This window comes from Lycium barbarum, chromosome 7 (assembly GCF_019175385.1).
Source record: "Lycium barbarum isolate Lr01 chromosome 7, ASM1917538v2, whole genome shotgun sequence".
NCBI classification, from domain to species: Eukaryota; Viridiplantae; Streptophyta; class Magnoliopsida; order Solanales; family Solanaceae; genus Lycium; species Lycium barbarum.
Window position 1 is genome coordinate 131,298,259 of NC_083343.1, and position 12,356 is coordinate 131,310,614.

The 12,356-nt window shown below is 33.8% G+C and overlaps 1 protein-coding gene across 2 annotated transcripts; it reads left to right on the top strand.

Moving 5' to 3' along the window:
• The first annotated feature begins 1,493 nt into the window (after nt 1–1,493).
• LOC132604452 (PTI1-like tyrosine-protein kinase 3) lies at nt 1,494–9,742 on the top strand. Of its 2 annotated transcripts, none has more exons than XM_060317966.1 (8): nt 1,494–1,665; nt 4,479–4,656; nt 5,366–5,610; nt 5,711–5,837; nt 6,400–6,673; nt 8,301–8,433; nt 8,577–8,660; nt 9,300–9,742. In XM_060317966.1, the coding sequence occupies exons 2-8, from the start codon at nt 4,563–4,565 to the stop codon at nt 9,420–9,422; spliced, it is 1,080 nt and encodes a 359-aa protein (XP_060173949.1). In that variant the 5' UTR covers nt 1,494–1,665; nt 4,479–4,562; the 3' UTR covers nt 9,423–9,742. The 2 variants fall into 2 exon arrangements, with proteins under 2 accessions (XP_060173949.1, XP_060173948.1); XM_060317965.1 differs by lacking the exon at nt 1,494–1,665 and adding an exon at nt 1,772–2,062.
• Nucleotides 9,743–12,356: the final 2,614 nt, after the last annotated feature.

Consider the following 12,356-nt stretch of genomic DNA (forward strand, 5'->3'; position numbering starts at 1 on the left):
ACTCATTATTATTTTTATTTTTTAAAATTTTCCAATTAATTCTTTAAAACCCTACCCTTTCTTCTTCATCATTTCTCAACCATTTTTCTTCATTTCTTCTTCTCCTGTGCAGATTTTTTTCATTTATTTCTTCTTCTTTATATTTAAAACCCTAAATTTTTATACAAAATCCCCAATATTTTATGACATGAAGAACCCTAACTTTTTTTTAAAGAAAATCAGCAATTAATATGGAATCCATGATAAAATTGAAGCTTAATGGGGGAATGCAAGACACCATCCACAACAGAGATGAGACCAATGTCGGAGAAGAAGAGAATATGCGGTGTGAATTTTACAACTTTTTTACAATGACCGGTGATTTCTAATTTTAACCAAACATATTACCCCTTTAACTTTAAACCTTTTATTTATCCATGTGGAATAAACTTCTGCCAGAGTGGAATTATTTATCCACGTGGAGTGCCACGTGACACTATTTTTAAACAAAAAAAGAGGGTGTAGTACACACACCGTAGTATATAAGTTCAGGTGTGTTTTGCTAACTGTATAATGATAGTTTAGGTGTGTTTTGCTTATTTTGGATAGTTCAGGTATGAAACACAAAAAAACGTGATAGTTTAGGTATGTTTTTTACCCTTTACTCATTTTAAAAATAATCAATTTAAGATCAAACGATTCAAAAATCTTCTTCAGATGCAATATTCTTTTTAGTTTGAATAACATGAATACAACAATAACAACAACTATAAATTTCAATCACTAACACACAGGGACAATTGTATGAATTCTCATTTCTTCATTTAACTTAATTCACGTTATTATCATAATAAATAAAGTAAAAATAAACAATGACAACAATATTAGAAGTCACAACTCCTTTTAATGTGGTTTGAGGTTACTTCATTCTCTTTTAGCATTTTCACTCACCATAGTTTTATACTTACAAACTAATACATCAATAAGTTGAAGCAGGACGTGACCAAACCATCTTGAAAAACTCAAAAGTCTCCCTTATATTTAACTTTGTGTACTATCAAATTACATCACAAAATGAAACATAAAGAGTAATAAGAAAATAAAAGTTAGTGTAATATACACTGCTAGAATAAATAATTTGCTTTACTATTAGATAGCCTAAAGAATATTCACTGTTAAATTATTTTAAAATGTGAAATTTATAATCTAAAAATAAGACATGTTACCTATTTATCTATTTTTTTTTTGGTTTTCATCCAGGGTACCTGCATTGAGGTTCGACTGTATTCAGATTCATGCCGAAAAGTGGAGTAAAATTTCTTAACAAAAACGACTCCTACTCATACGAAACCGAACCGAAACCTCTAAAATAATCTGATATTATAATATTTTCTGACAGTGTATATAAAAACTTTAAAAATTAATTATGTAAAGGACACCTTTACTGACAGCTAAATATACTGATATATTTTCTCAAATAGTCAATCATAACCCTCAATTTCTCAACCTTAACATATACAGACAAACCAAAATTCACACAAAACACAAAACCTTTTTCCTCACTCTCTCTTTGTCTTAGTTCTCTGTCATTTGCCTGTCTTTGCTTTGCTTACCTGTTCCACTCACTTTATATATTTCTTTCATCAACCAAACAAAGAAGAACAACAAGAAGATTTATTTTATCAGGTAATAAAAAATAAAAAAAAAACAAGAATGAAAAAAGAATGTAAATTAAAACAACCCCTTAAATTTCGGTTTGTTTGTATGGCTATAATTAATTTTAATGTGTTGTTTAGTATCTTAGCAATGACCCCTTTTCATTTCTCAGGGTTTCATTTGTTTTTTTTTTTTTCAGGGATTAATTTGAATTTGATAAAATTCATTTCTTTTCTCTCTTTCTCTTCATTTTCAAACTTTTCCCAATTCATTTTTGAACCCTCTGGATCTACCCCTTGTCTTGAAAATTTCCAAGATTTTGTTTTTTTTTATATTGTTTGTGTGGGTGGTTTTCAAGAATTGTTATAATTGTAGTTGATTGAATTTGATTGCTATGGATGACAATTATCACAGGCAAGGGCTAGTGGTAAGATTAGATATTCCAAGATTTTGTTTTTGTTGCTTTGTTTGTTTGGTTGGTTTTCAAGAATTGTAATTGTAGTTAATTGAATTTGATGGCTATGGATGACAATTGTCACAGGCAAGGGCTAGTAGTAAGATTAGATATTCCAAGATTATGTTTTTGTTTTATTTGTTTGTTTGGTTGGTTTTCAAGAATTTTAATTGTAGTTGATTGCTATGGATGGCAATTGTCACAGGCAAGGGCTAGTGGTAAGATTAGATATTCCAAGATTATGTTTTTGTTTTATTTGTTTGTTTGGTTGGTTTTCAAGAATTTTAATTGTAGTTGATTGAATTTGATTTCGATGGATGGCAATTGTCACAGGCAAGGGCTAGTGGTAAGATTAGACATTCCAAGATTTTGTTTTTGTTTGTTTGGTTTTTAAGAATTGTAATTGTATTTGATTGAATTTGATGGCTATGGATGACAATTATCACAGGCAAGGGCTAGTGGTAAGATTAGATATTCCAAGTTTTTTTTTTCTTTTAATGTTTATTTGGTTTTCAAGAATTATTATAATTTTAGTTGTTTAATTTGATGGTGATGGATGACAATTATCAAAGGCAATTGCTAGTGGTAAGATTAAATATTTCCTTTTTGGGTTTCTTGGACATTTATTTTCTACAAAAGATGAATTATTTTGTATTAGAATCGAGGCGTAGTTGATTGATTGATTGATCTCTAGCTATGTATGACTTTGCTTTGAAATGTGGATTGGGAATTTGGTTTGATGGAAATGGAATTAATTGCATTATTCAATATTAATGTTGTGATTCCTTGATGGTTTTGTCTAGTTTTTTGTTTTGTTCCCTAATAAAGTCTGGAAATTTCCAAGATTTTGGCTTTTTTTTCCTTTTTGTTTATTTGGTTTTCGCGAATTGATATTACTGTAGTTGATTAAATTTGGTGGCTATGGATGGCAATTATCACAGGCAAGGGCTAGTGGTAAGATTAGATATTCCCTTTTAGGGGTTTCTTGGACTTCTATTTTCTTATGTCTCAAGTAACAAAGAGGAGTTATTTTGTATTGGAATGGAATCGAGGCGTAGTTGATTGATTGATTGCTTGATTGATCTTTAGCTATATGTGGTTTTGTTGGAAATGGAATGAGTGGCAGAATTCTATTTTTAGTGTTGATCCCATTTGCCCAATGTGGAGGAATGTCCAAGATTTTGACTTCTTTGCTTTGTTTATTTGGTTTTCAAGAATTGTTATAATTGTAGTTGATTGAATTTGATTGCAATATCACAGGCAAGGGCTAGTGGTAAGATTAGATATTCCAAGATTATGTTTTTGTTTGTTTGTTTGGTTTTCAAGAATTGTAATTTTAGTTGATTGAATTTGATTGCTATGGATGACAATTATCACAGACAAGGGCTAGTGGTAAGATTAGATATTCCAAGATTATGTTTTTTTGTTTATTTGGTTTTCAAGAATTGTTATAACTGTATTTGATTGAATTTGATGGCTATGGATGACAATTATCACAGGCACGGGCTAGTGGTAAGATTAGATCTTCCCTTTTAGGGGTTTCTTGGACTTCTATTTTCTTATGTGATCAATTGTAAAAGAGGATTATTTTGTACTTGAATCAAGGCGTAATTGATTGATTGATCTCTAGCTGCATGTGAGTTTGATTTGAAGCGTGGATTGGAAATTTGGTTTTGTTTGAAATGGAATTAATTGCAGAATTGTATTTTTAGTGCTTTGATTCCTTGATGGTTTTTTTTTTTTTTTTTTGGGGGGGGGGGGGGGGGGGGGGGGTCTGTTCCCTTTTGCCTAGTGTGGAGGAATGTACCATTTTAGGGGCCTCTATAGAAGAAAATGAAATTGGAAGCATTAAGATTTGTATCTTTTGGTATTAATTTCGGTATCTTTTGCTATTAATTTCATAGTTTATTGGCCGAGAAAAGTAATATTTCTGGCATATCTGTTCTTACATTGTTTCTCTTTTCTCCTCTTCCTTTTAAAATGAATATATGTTTAACGATGAGCTTTTACTTAAGATATGTTTTGTTGGCAAGTCTGGACATTTTCCCCTTTTTCATACGTATTAAGGTTAGACATCTTATATCAAGAATGATATATCCATAACGTTGGAATGGAGCTCTTCTTTCTTTATTTCTGTTGAAATCGATTTTTGGGTTTGAAATCTCTGGGGTGATGCACTCTTCAAGGAATGCAGCAGATTGTGTTTCGTTTGTCTAATAAATTTTTGTCATTTACGTTTCAAACTATTGCAAGCACCTCGCAAATTACCCTCCGAACATGGGGAGAACAGTATGCCACTTTCAATCCATTTATTTTGGAAATAAAGTTTGCATGGTGTAATGGATTTTTTTTCATTATGAATCATTCTTACATTTGACTTACTGCACAGGCACATGCTCCTCCTCCTGGTTACTTTTCACGCTTGGAGAACAGAAGGGCTGAAGACGACCTTTATTTGAGAAAGAGAGTGAGGATGAGAAGGTGGTTGTGTTGCACCTGTCAAGTAGAGGAGTCCTACCCATCAAATGAAACGGAGCACCTTAAGAACCCTCCGAGTCATGCTGATGGTACACTATTGCATTTTTATGCTGTGAAAACCAAATTGTTTATCTCCTCCTTTTTTTCTGTAGATGAGTCTTTGGCTCATCCATGCTAGCTGATTGAAGTGATAATTTGTCATTGCATCCCCATCACATACTAGTGTACAAATTTTGTGATGCTTTGAAGTTAAATAATTATCCAATGTTGTCATTTTGTGAGCATAGCCTTTAAGGTATTAAAAGCACTGAGTTTCTCTGAGTAATATCTGTTTGGGCTCTCTCTATAAGGTATTAAAAGCAGAAATTGTGTTGTAACCTTGCAGGAACATCTCCCAGTGGCTCTATTTTAACTTTCTAGTTTATGACTGACACAGTGTCTTAGATGAAACTTGTGATTATGAAAAGTAAAGAAAAAAAGGCTCAACGTTACCAATTTAATAGAAGAGGAAGGAAAAAGCTCAATGAATATTCCTAACATTTTTGCTACATAACTAACTAGAAGCTTTTTCTTTTTCACTTTTAAACTTTCGGCAATGAACTCTCAAATATTCATTTAGACCAATCGAAAAGAAAATAAGTATGATAATTTTCCTTCAGTTGTGTACATTTATCTGCATGCCACATTGAATCTATTGATTCGGATCTAAATTTATGTCATCTTTGACAGTGCTAACTTTCTCGTGCTTCTTAAACAAGTCTCAGTTAACTAATCTTCTTCTTTGGTATCTGGTACCAGGATATCAGAAAGGGTCAAGAGTATCAGATCCCGTCAAGGCTGAAGCAGTACCAACTATAGAGGTCCCAGCGCTGTCTTTGGATGAACTGAAAGAGGAAACTGAAAATTTTGGATCAAAAGCATTAATTGGCGAAGGATCTTACGGGAGAGTTTACTATGCTAATCTAAGCAGTGGCAAAGCTGTTGCCGTGAAAAAGCTTGATGTTTCATCTGAGCCTGAGACAAATGTTGACTTCTTGACTCAGGTAGGTGTCTTTCTTATGTAATTCTTTTTGGCTGCTCCATCTATTGCTGTGATACTTGTAATTATATCCCTCTGATATATGTTTCCTGTTTCATCTTAAGGTTGCTAGAGTTTCAAGATTGAAGCATGACAATCTTGTCGAGTTGCTTGGTTACTGCGTCGAAGGAAACATTCGTGTACTAGCTTATGAGTTTGCAACGATGGGGTCCTTGCATGATATTTTGCATGGTATGGAAACTTTTTAAGTCGTCGAATGAGATGGAAAATTATTAGCTTGATACAGGGGTTTCAATGGGGGTTTGGGCGGATCAAAATGGGCTGAGTTAATACCTGAGCGGATTACTTGGGATGAAATGGGTTGAGAAAAATGGGCTTAAAAGCCAGTCATAACCCAACCCCCATTCAATTCTTACTAAGTTTTAATTTCTTTGTTTGATAAAACTACTTTTTCCTTTATTATTGCTATATATAACATATCAGATAGTCTGCGTACCCTCCCCAGACCCCACGATGTGGGATTTCACTGGGTTGTTGTTGTTGTTGTTGTATATAACATATCAGATAGAAAATGACTTTTTGAAAATATTTTGACGAGATTTCTCATGGGTCAATTTTGAGCTAGATATCAGCCCATTTTTTGATGCGCTGAAACGGGTTGAGCTAATAAATGGGCAGGTCACTGACTAACCCAAACTTGGGCAAGTTGGGCGGGTCATGTTTTCACCGGCTAATTTTGCACCTCTAGCTTGATATATAATATGTTCTTTCTGTATTGTGTATGTGTTTACAGGAAGGAAAGGAGTACAAGGGGCACAGCCTGGCCCAACACTTGAATGGGTGCAACGGGTAAAGATTGCTGTTGATGCTGCAAGGGGCCTCGAGTATTTGCATGAGAAGGTCCAACCTTCAATAATACACAGGGATATCAGATCAAGCAATGTCCTCCTCTTTGAAGACTACAAAGCAAAGATTGCAGATTTTAACCTATCAAATCAGGCTCCTGACATGGCTGCTCGTCTTCATTCTACTCGAGTTTTAGGAACATTTGGCTATCATGCACCAGAGTAGTGTCTCTCACCTTTCTCTTCTTCGACTAAGCTTTGTTTTGTTCAATCTGTTATTCTGTTTCTCCTCAAATATTTTACACTTGGTTGTGTGCTTTTTGAGTTATTCTGAACTCCTTGCTTCAAACATATTGCTGAATCTGATTTTCTATCTAGCTGCTAGATTAACTTCCTTTTGGTCTGATACATTTTGAACTCGGAAAGAATTCAAGTATAGAAGTGAGGAAAATGAAGCTACTAGGAATGGGTGAATGTTGATGATAGGTTATCTAAATGATTATATAGTAACATTGAGGGTGTGATTGGTATGAAGGAAAATGTTTTCCTAGAAAATAAGTGGGTTAAACATTTTCTGCTGTTTGGTAAGTAAGCAGAAAATATTGTCCCAAAATCATTTTATATAATCTAGGCAAACACTATTGGGTGGGTGGGTGGATGTGGACCCTACTTCCCGTAGATTTTGACCAACCAAACATGGGAAAATTGGAAACATTTTCTGGAAAATGTTTTCCTACTTTGCTAAACATACCTTGAATCTTGTTACCATTTTAAAATAATGTAGTAACAATGAGTCTCTGATGCATCTAACTGAAGTTCAGAATGTGTAGTGCTGTAGGACAATTTTCTAGGCTGAAAAAAGTATATTTTTATGTAAGGGAGCTCCTGATGTAAAGCATATTTGCTGGAAATTATTGATGAATGCTGCTGAAAGTTTTCTAGAATAAGGGCCTGATGAGATGAAGAATCAGCAAGAAAAATGAAGGTTTTAGCCACCGAAACGATATATGTAGTTGCTAATGACACTGTAGTATATGCATCAGATTTTCAGGGTTTCTCCACTTTTTGTGACCTAAGAGTCGGGGAAGCAAAGATTTAAATGATTAAAGGTGCTTCTTCCCTTCTGGGTAAAAAGCTAAATACGACTCAAAAGGGCCAAAGCTACTTTGGAATTAAGTTTTGACTATTAAGTATAAGGCGGAGAGCCTTTCTTGGAAGTTTGAAAAGCCCATCTTTGCTATCACTGTACTTTGTTTTCCCTTATTCATTGTGGATTGGATTGTTTAGTTGACGTCTTCCAAGAGATAATTTGCCACTAAAGTTAGCTTGCTATGGTAAGGGAGCTTGGTTTTTAAGGGCCATATCTTTAGTAATGGATCTGTTGGATGGCAAAAATAACTACTACTTGAGTCAATGGGGATATTGCTTATGCTTTTCCGGCAATGCTACTAACCGTTATAGTATATGGGGCTTTTTTATAAAATGTACGCGGGTTAGCCATATGATGTTCCTTTACATGCTACTTCTATTTACTGCTATAAATTATCGTAACTACCAGTTCTCTACTCAAGGCTTTGTGTTCTCGCAAATGACCAAATGTCGAAGCTTTTGAATAAAGGTAGTTTTATTTTCTATGGGTGATTCTAGTTGACGATTAATTATGTCTTTAAGCTCTTTTTACAAAGTTAGATAACAAAGTTGTGAGAATCTCAATTACTGGAGTTGTACTTTTAGCCGGTTGTGCCATTTTCTGTTTAACCTGTTGGCATCTCTGTCTCCCGCCTTAGTCCTTTATTGTTGTAAAAAATGCTTCAAGAATCTAACCCAAGTATCCTGAAATTAATTACAGATACGCTATGACTGGACAACTTACACAGAAGAGTGATGTGTATAGCTTTGGAGTGGTCTTGCTTGAACTTTTGACTGGAAGAAAACCTGTTGATCATACAATGCCTCGAGGGCAGCAGAGCCTGGTTACTTGGGTGAGCACTGCTTCCTACTCAACTTACCAGAAACATTCTTTTCATTTTTTTTTCTTTCCTTTTATGCCCTTCTCCTCCTCCATTTGCTCTGTTACACATTTATATTCTATTCATTGATGTATATTTACTTAAATTTGTTGTAGGCTACCCCGAGACTGAGTGAAGATAAAGTCCAGCAATGTGTCGATCCAAAGCTGAAAGGATGTCCTCCAAAAGCAGTGGCTAAGGTCTCTTCTCTCCTTCTCCTATATTGCTTTGTCTATCTTCCCAGTTTCCCAGCTCCTCAGTCGCAACACAACAACAATAATGCCTCAATCCTAAGCAAGTTGTAGTTATATAAATTCTCACTTAATATGTCACTCCACTTAAACTCATCTCAAATGTTGCTTGAACTCTTCAATAATGCCGTCAGATGTGTGTCGGATCCTCCAAAATACACTACTTTTGGAGTAGCCGACAAGGGTTCGACAACATTTTTGGAGAGTCCCAACAACATAAATTTCAAGCCAATTTTGTTACAAATGAAATAGATAAGCACTCGAAGTTCTGTATTTCCACTGGTTTATAAATCCTTGACATGACTAAAAGCTTCCTAGTAAACACAGGACCATTATATGTACTAACGTGACTAAAACATGATCCCAGTTAATTGATATTGCCTATATAGATCTCTTTCTTCCATTGTGCCCTATATCTCGCTAGGTTTGCATGTATTCTAAGATATTTTAGGTCCTTCACGACAAGCTTCATTCCATGTGATATCTAGTTTGTCCCCCTTTAACACCTTCATCCAGTAGCTGCTAGATAATCGCAACAAAATTTCTTTTAATTTCGGGTTGGTGATTGTCTATTTTGCTCAAATTCAGATGGCAGCCGTGGCAGCACTATGCGTGCAATACGAGGCTGAATTCCGTCCAAATATGAGTATAGTTGTCAAAGCTCTTCAACCACTGCTGAAAGTTCCTGCTGCACCTGCTCCAGAAATATAGGGAGCCTATTTTCGCTTGCTTGTTTTGGAATTTCTACTACTAATTTGCACTGTTTTGTGGTATATCATGCCAAGATTTCATTTGTTGATAGAAACAAAAACAAGACTTCAAAATTTTCCCCATATTTGAAACTGGTGTGTAGGGTTGATTGCTTAACTTACATGGTGAGATTGTTGAGGATTTCCCTGAGAACTGAGGGGTGTCTATAATTTTTCTCTAAAAGAACACCTGGGGTCTGTCCTATCAATTTGTTCATTATATTTGTACTTAATGTTGTTGTATTATATTTATGATTTATATTAAACAGATTGGACCTCAAATTTGGCACTTCATCATTCCTTTTGTTGCACCTGATTTTTGGGAGATAAATAAATCTAATAGGTGAATTTGTTTTTTAGAGGAACACAAAATGTAGATGGATAACTAGAACATTGACAAAGTAATTTAGTGGTAAAGGGCAGCGCTTCAAGTGACTTGTTAGGGGAGTCAAAGAGCAAAGAAACGGGAGAAATGAATTTTTGGTTATTTACAAATTTTTAGAATCCCTAACTTATATTTTATCTACTAATAATAAGATTATTGTATTAAATTACACCTTATTAATACTAACTACTAAAAAGTTATTATTATTATTATTATTATTATTATTATTACAGATGTGTAGTATTTTATTAATACAAAGAAGCTCATCGGAAATCAATTTGAAGGGGAAAAGACCAACCAATTCGGCCAAATGAGCCTATGCCGTTTTTTTTTTTTTTTTTAGTTTATTTTAGCCCAAAGACCTAATTCATAAGACTATTCTAATCTTAGCGCCTTTTGGTCCATTCTTAAATCCACGGTAGAGAAGCTGAAAAACTTTACCTGGTGGCACAGTTAGGCCATCTGGAAGTGGGAGGAATCCAAAATGTTGCTTCGAAGTTTTGCATCCAGATCTGGGTGGTGTTTGTTTTGAAGTTGTGAGTTTGACAGCTTATTTCTTAAATTTCTGTTTAAAGTGTTTGATTGAGATTCTGCCCAAAACATGTGTTTTAGACTTGGATTTTTTTTAGTTCAAAGGATTTTTTTTAGTTCAATTTTTCCTTTATATTAAAGGGAATCCAGTTTTATGGTGTGTTTATAGTTTCTCGGATTTCTGATCTCTCTCCTCTTTCCCAATTTGTGCAACTGGTACAAACCAAGAAGAAAAACAACTTTTCAAACATACTATTCTGGGTAATTTCCCTGACCAAAGATATCATGTATTTATTGTCATCAAAAGATATCATGTACTGTTATTTAGGAATACAATTTTTGATTAAAAATGGTATCAGAGCCAAGTATGAGTGGCTAAAAGTCTCATACATTCCTAGGGTTCTATCGAAATCCTGTTATAATCTAGTATGTTCTCATATTGTTAAAAGATCAGTTTTACTGTTCATCTTCCTTAGAGCTTTGATAACTTTATTCTCTTGGTCTAGATACAGTTAAAACCATTTTCGAGTCTTTAGTGTGAGGTCGCCGATTAATCTCCGGCTAAGACGTTGGCAAGCCTGAAACAGCCATAGTGCCCACAAGACTAGGAGTGTCGCAGAGGCCATAGGCATTTGGTGTTCCCGTCCCCAAGACCACATAAGATAGAAAAAGGTTTATACAGTTGTGACATTGGAGAAACAAGTTATACAGATCTAAGAAAGATAAATAGTAACTCTATGCTAATTACAATAGTAGAACAAAACGGATAACAAAGAAAGTAGACATACCCCTATAGGATAGTAGCACTTAAACAAATACTCTTTCTGAGAAAAAGGATATTACTTTCATAAATATGGAAAATTTATTCGGAGAATTATTTGAAGAAATACTCCTTTTAAATCCTCAAGAACAAAACCTTAAAGGTTTTAACAGAATAAAATATTATAATAATTTTAAATGGAAATTCTATTTTCAAAAAAGAGATCTATTATTTTATATAGGTTTCTTCCAAGAAGAAATAAATATCAAAATCCCGTTTATGAATCCTAGAATCCGGGAACTTTATAACAAAGAAGATCCCTGAAGGAATTTTTTAGTTTTTATGATATTTTTACAGGAGAATTTTATTTTTTACACATAAGAGACCTGAAAAAAATACATAAGAGATTTGAAAAAGGCATTTTCTTCTATTTAAATTGTAAGAAGGCAAGAGATTCTATTTCCACAATCCTATGTCCAAAAAAGCCGAGGCATGTGTGATGTGGACACTGCCTCAATGGTAGAGTTTTTTTCTTTTACCACTATAAACTGTAGTACTATTTGAGTATCATCTACGGATTTTTTACGGGAAAATGAAATCTCTTGACCTTTTATAATTTGAATAGAAGAAAATGACTTTTTCAAATCTCTTATGTGAGTTTTTCAAATCTGTTACGTGTAAAAATGAAATCTCTTGTAAAAGGTTCATAAAACTAAATAAAAAATAAAAAATTAAGGGCTAAATATCGAAAATTATTACTTCGTAGACAGGCTTCCTTATATTCTCAACCCAGTTCTATATTTACGTTGAAGCCAAAGCATTGGATGTTTTGTAACACAAGAATTCATGCCAAGTTAGAATAATAATAAAAGTCTAAGAGTGTTTTGACCAAATTGATCAAACTTCTCAAATCGTGGACTTCTTTTGCCGTTATCAATTTGTTTTTTCCGCCTCTTATGCAATAACTTCGAACATACTTTTCTTCAATACAGGCTCTAGCTAGGACCATTCAATACTCATGTGATATTTTTACTATTACTTCGTATTTGACGGTAATATAATTTTATAAATAATCAAATATAAAACATTTTCTACATAAAGAGGCAAAAAATGAATATTTTTATTAATTATAGATTACACAAAGAACAAAAGCAAAATTTATCAATAAACTTAAAAGACCAAAAGTGCTACTCTAGACTCATGTGATGTAGTTTAATTGG